Here is a 5,656-nt window from a genome sequence, read left to right as displayed (position 1 = left end):
TATAATATGTTGGGTAGGCTACAGACTCCAAAAAAAAGGTATAATGTGCTGAACCATAGAAAAAACCCTCTGAGACTCGGGGGGATTAAGGGATAAACAAAAACCCGACGACTTACATGGTTGATATTTTTAGTGTAAAAATTATAACTAGCAAATAAATGTATTTATTCCAAAGGATGTGGGAGATAAGGTTATAAACCAGCTTTGACAAATGGGAAAACATTTTTATAAAGCTAAAAAAAACACTGTATTATCATTAGTTTTTTTCATTTTAAGTGTGTTCTTTAAGTGCTTTTCTGCAAGTGTGGAATCAGTATTTCCTGTATTACAAGCAGAATATATTTCTATGTATAAATAGGAATAAAATGTAAGACCTTGGTGAAAATATAATGGCTAGATTGTGTGTTAGTAGGCTGCTGGCTCAACGAATGGCACTGAAATGATTCATGGTAAAATACACAGTATTGGCTCACTTGGTAATGTTAGCATGTACCGGAGCTGAATAAAAATCAGGCCAGCGGTACCAGGCTACAGCTGTGATGGTGGAACAATAAATTGACATAATAGATGAATAATAGAGGGTGCTTTCAGATGGCAAAGTGATAGTTTTAGCATGTGACTGGAGTACTGATGCTTTTTATGTGACCTTGTTGCTGATATGACTTTGAGCTGTGTGCTATATATGCAATCCATGCAATCTATTTCTATAAGACAAAGAGCAATGTGTTACACAAGGTAACCAATCATAATTCAGCATTTATTGAGCAAATCATCTTTTACTGATCAGTTTTCAGGAAAATGAAATGTGAGCATTTACTGGGGCTTAGAGTGCTCTGCAAATCTTCAACGGGCTCTGAGTTGCTTTTTTGAAGCTTACAAGTGCTAATTTGGTCCTACACTAGCTAAATCCAGGATTTGTGAAAGGGTCACATAGTTCTGAGTCTGGGAACGTGCACGTTTAGGTGTGCAGAAGAGTGCAGGTGCATGGTTATTCTACTACATTGCTTTAAAAAAACATACCTGGCATAGCCTTCCAAAACCTTTTTGGGAGACACCAATAGTTCTGTCTACATATTGGTCAATCACTATGATGGGCAGCCTATTTGGCAAAAAAAAAAATGTCAAGAAATTAAGAGGGGACAAGCAAGCTTTTGTACTCTCAGGAAGTATCAGAGCTTTGTCTGTCAGAATGGCCTAAGATTCAGCCGTGATAGGAGGGTTTGAAAGACCATTGCAGATATGTGCACATCTAGGGGCATGCACTTCATACCTGCAGCTTCTTTCCCTCCAGTGACAAGGTCTCTTTTAGGGCCGGTGCACACCTATGCGACACCCCACCCAATCCCAATTCCCCACGGAATCGTGCACGATTGCTGTGTGGATTGCCGCATGGTCAGGAGTCGTATAGGTGTGCACTGATCGCGCTGTGGGTGCCATTATTTACCAATTGCACCCAGTTGCGCCAGACGGATTGCACGGTTTCCCGCCACGATTCCGCCGACCAAGGGGCGACCTTCCCTGGCTGTCTCTAACTTTAGTACTTTCTCAATCATTGACCTGGATCCAGAGACTTGCGGTCTGGGGAAGCAGGTGAGGCAGAGTCTCACCTGCCATTATAGAAGAGAAAGCTGTCAGCTTCAAGGCTGATGAATTAGAGGAGACCTTATTGCAGTCTTCAAAATCATCAATGAAGACAACAATATTCAAAACAAGTTGTTTTCACCGAGAACAGTACTGAGAACACGTGGACACAATAAGAGGTTAGAAGAAAGGGGATTCAATCTTGGAACTCTGGTTTTTTTACTGTGCGAGTAAAGAAACTTCTAGATGAGCTCTTCCTTCACTAAATATACCAGAATATGGGAAGTGTCAAATACACATAAATACAAACACACACACATATAGGTTGAACTGGATGGACCTTGGTCTTTATTCAACCTCACCTACTATGTTACTATGTTACTACCCATGTAGACCATTTATGTAATTGTACAAGATGATCTTATTCCCTCCTTAACACCTCTTCTCAAAGGAGAATACATTCAGTTTAGTTAGTCCTCGTAGCTAAGCTCTTCCATTCCTGTTATTGGTTTAGTTGCCCTTCTGTGCACTTTCTCCATTTACAGCTCTTTTTATACAATAAGGTGTCATGTTTGTTCTAGAAGCTGCAGATTAGCATTGCATGTTATAAATCAATGGTCTGCTAGAACACCCAGATCTCCTCCATTATTGACTCACCCAGTTGTACTCCCCTAGACTGCATGATGAATGCATGTTTTCACACTTATCAATATTAAATCCTATTTGTCATGTAGTTGCCCAAAAAAACAGTACATTCATCTTGTAGGTCAAAGACATCTTTTAGTGACTAGTCTGTTGTGTAGCTCTGTGCCATCTGCAAACACCAAAATTGTTTTTTGAATCCCAAACTCAATTTAAAAAAAAAAGGTTATTAAGTATGGGTCCCAAGACTGAACCTTGGGGTACGCCACCAATGACCTTTCGTCAATTCAGAATATGAATCATTAACCACTACTCTCTCACTGCAGTCATGAAGCCAGTTTTCTATCTATTTACAGACTGGATTTTAATTAGCCTATAGAGCTTAACTTACACTTTAGAAGTATATGCCAAATGCTTTAGCACAGTTCAAGTATGCTATATCTACAGCCACCCCTTTTTCTAAGTTTATGCTTAATTCCTCACAGAAAGTAGATTTGTTTGACAACTTCTGTGTTTTGTAAATCAGTGCTGGCTATCACTAATATTTTATAGGATTTTTTTTTTCATCAAACTCTTAAATATCTTCACTACTATAGAAGTAAAACTTAAAGGGTTGTAGTTGCTAGGTGAATGCTTTTGATGTCTTTCCAAATATAGGCAACACATTGACCTTGCACCAATCTAGTAGTACCAAGCCAGCCATTAAAGAATGTCTACAAGTAGAAACAATTGCTTCAAAATAAAAGAGCTGAATTCTTTGAGGACACATGTTAGTAAGGCTTCTGATTCAGGCGCCACCGTCCTATTCATTCCTATTGGTAAGCCATACTCTGAGGAAGCGCTGGAGGACACCATAAGTACAGCTTACCCCTAGTAATGAGGGCTCATTTACACAGGTGCGATGTATTATTCTGATGGTTCTGTGTGATTACCGTATCATACTAACCGTGCATTAACAATGCGGGAGGTGCATTGCATTGACGTTCATTTTAATGGCACCCCAGACTCACCTCCCTCCCGCACTGTAATCGATTGCACTGCGGTGCAATTAAAAAAAAGTAGAGCGTGCACTACTTTTTGTTCTCGCAACGCATGGTTTTGCGGTAGCACTCATTGCGGTGGGGTGAATGAATGGCAATGCAATGCACCTCAGTCACAAACTGTTAATGCATGGTAGGTGCATTAATTGCATAGAACCATGCAATTGACACATCGCACCAGAGCAAATGGGTCCTTCATGGGAATGCAGTGCACATAATGGGGAGCTATCCAGGACCTTGTTAGAGAAAATATTGCTGGATCAGGGAGGACGGTACATTTTATCACAGGTGTCCTTCAGCTGGAGGGGTGGGGGTGGGGTTAGAGGATTTATTAAAGGTCAACTTTTTCTTAAATACAGTCTACATGTACGATACTGGTGTTTTCTAAAAAGAGAAAGAGCACCGCAGCAGTTGTATGCTGTCTGTCTATAATTGAAAGTTCGTATAAAGATACAGCAATGGAGTTCTGTAGACAACCAGCATTTTTCAGCAAACCAGTTAGGATTAGCCTGGTAAGCCTATAAAGGGAGTCTAGAGCTCTGCCTTCTGGTTGGAAATATATTTTTAATATATTTTTGGCCTGACAATAAAAAAAGAAAATATATACAAAACACTATCCACTTAATTTAATCCTGGTATTTTTAAAACCCCCAAATAAATGCTGATTCTAAAAACCCCCGTTCATATTGTACTCTAGGCAGAAAAGTCAAATTGACATTTTTAATTACTCGTGCATGCTTCATTCATCTAGAACAATATCAGAATCATATTTAATTGTATTCGTGGAGTCCACAGATTTCCTGTCTGGCAGGGCAGATGACAACTTTACATTTTCCCTTCTCCACAGACTCCCTCTTGTCTCTGTGAAGAGCTGCTTCCTTTAATATATGTGCATATTTTGTTTGTTTGGAGATTGTCTCCACTTCAGTCAAAAAATGTTGGTCACATTTGCAGCAATTTATGTATGAGATTATGTATTTTAACAATGAAGGTGTTTTCTACTTTCAGCAATAGCGGGGAATACCTTGCCTCTGCTCCAATTGTTAGGGGCTGTCCTATTTTAAGAGGGTTTTATCCCATTATTATAGATGGAATCATATGCCTATTAATTTACTCCATATACCTGAATTTTTTTATAGTTACATTATATTTATAGGTATTTTTTCACTTTGGACAGAGCAGGAAATTGTGAAAACCCATGGCAGTTTTTTTTTAAATATGTGTCTAATGGGAGAGGGTGGTCTTTTTACTTCCTATCCTGTAGTCCCAACAGGAAATGAGAGGACATCTCTCCACAGCGAGTTAAGTTCCCTCTTGGACAGTTGTTACAAGAACAAGTGTCCCCATTGTAAAATGTCAGTTCTATCCCTGTTTTGGGGACAACCCACAGTTTTGGATTTTGCTCCATTCCCAATCTTGCTCCACCCTGCAGCCATAAAGGATTTATTATTATTATTAAAAAAAAGAAATCTTTTAGTTTTACAAAACTAAACAATAGCAGTGCTTGTAAAAGTAACCCGGGCTTTCAAAATATGTTGTGATAAATGATAGTTGCTTGGCTGTTATATACAGTATATTAGAAGCTCAGACCTTCCTCTAAATTCAATAGCTGCATGCTTGTTCTTGATAAGTGAGTCCTATAAGGGTTATTTCTTTCCTATCTGTGTCCTGCTGGGGAGATGTTTCCTCACTTCCTGTCCTGGAGACTCAATAATAAGTGAAACAGTAACGACATGTTCACACATATATCGATGATCTACATTTTACCGCACTGGATCAACGCAGGTCACCACTAAGATACATAGAAAACAATAGTTTTCAATGCACCCTATTCACATCACAATGCAGGTGTGATGGGTGGTGCGCTGTGCAAAAATGCAAACGGGCTGTGTTTTTTTCACACTGGATGCCACTGTAGGTAACTAGGTGGCAGGTCAGCGCTACAGCACTGCTGTGTAGGGAACTGGATGGAGTGTATTGTACACTCCACATAAAGTAAATAAATAAATAAATTAAGAAGTGATACCTCTAAAAAAAACAACACACTGAACTAGCCTGTCTGCTTAAAGCAGAGTTTTAGTGGACAGGCCAGTGTGAATGGGGCCCTTAATAAAAGGAAAGCTCTCCAAAATGAAAGTGATATTAAAGGCAAAAGGATTTTAAGCTATTTCAAATGCTGATGAAATCAATTAATATAAATACTCCTTGATGTTTTACAGGTTTTAGTTTGCTACAGAATAAGCTGGTCCCCTGAGCACTGGCCCTGACTTCCTGTTTTAGAGTGACTCTGTTATTAAGCAGAGTGCTGTGCAGTCACCCTTGTGTGTGCCAGTAAGCTGTGTGTCTCCACAAACACACAGACACAGCAAACCAAGCTACTCCCCCACCCCCCC

General features: G+C 39.5%; 1 protein-coding gene across 6 annotated transcripts in view; it reads left to right on the top strand.

Annotated features, from left to right (window-relative positions):
- SLC35F4 (solute carrier family 35 member F4) overlaps positions 1 to 5,656 on the top strand; it is a 148,651-nt gene that overhangs the window by 115,037 nt on the left and 27,958 nt on the right. Inside the window, exon 3 of one of the 6 annotated variants that reach the window (XM_018562370.1) lies at positions 5,069 to 5,077. The exons of 4 other annotated variants lie outside the window; for them this stretch is intronic. In XM_018562370.1, coding sequence (XP_018417872.1) covers positions 5,069 to 5,077 — 9 coding nt within the window. Of the gene's footprint in view, positions 1 to 3,661; positions 3,674 to 5,068; positions 5,078 to 5,656 lie in introns of all 6 variants that reach the window. One more of the 6 variants, XM_018562365.1, reaches the window with a different exon arrangement.

The sequence above is a fragment of the Nanorana parkeri genome, unplaced genomic scaffold (genome assembly GCF_000935625.1).
Source record: "Nanorana parkeri isolate BGI_ZX_2015 unplaced genomic scaffold, ASM93562v1 scaffold20, whole genome shotgun sequence".
In the NCBI taxonomy this organism is placed as follows: domain Eukaryota; kingdom Metazoa; phylum Chordata; class Amphibia; order Anura; family Dicroglossidae; genus Nanorana; species Nanorana parkeri.
Note: the sequence above shows the minus strand (reverse complement) of the source record. Positions and strands in the feature narration are given on the sequence as shown.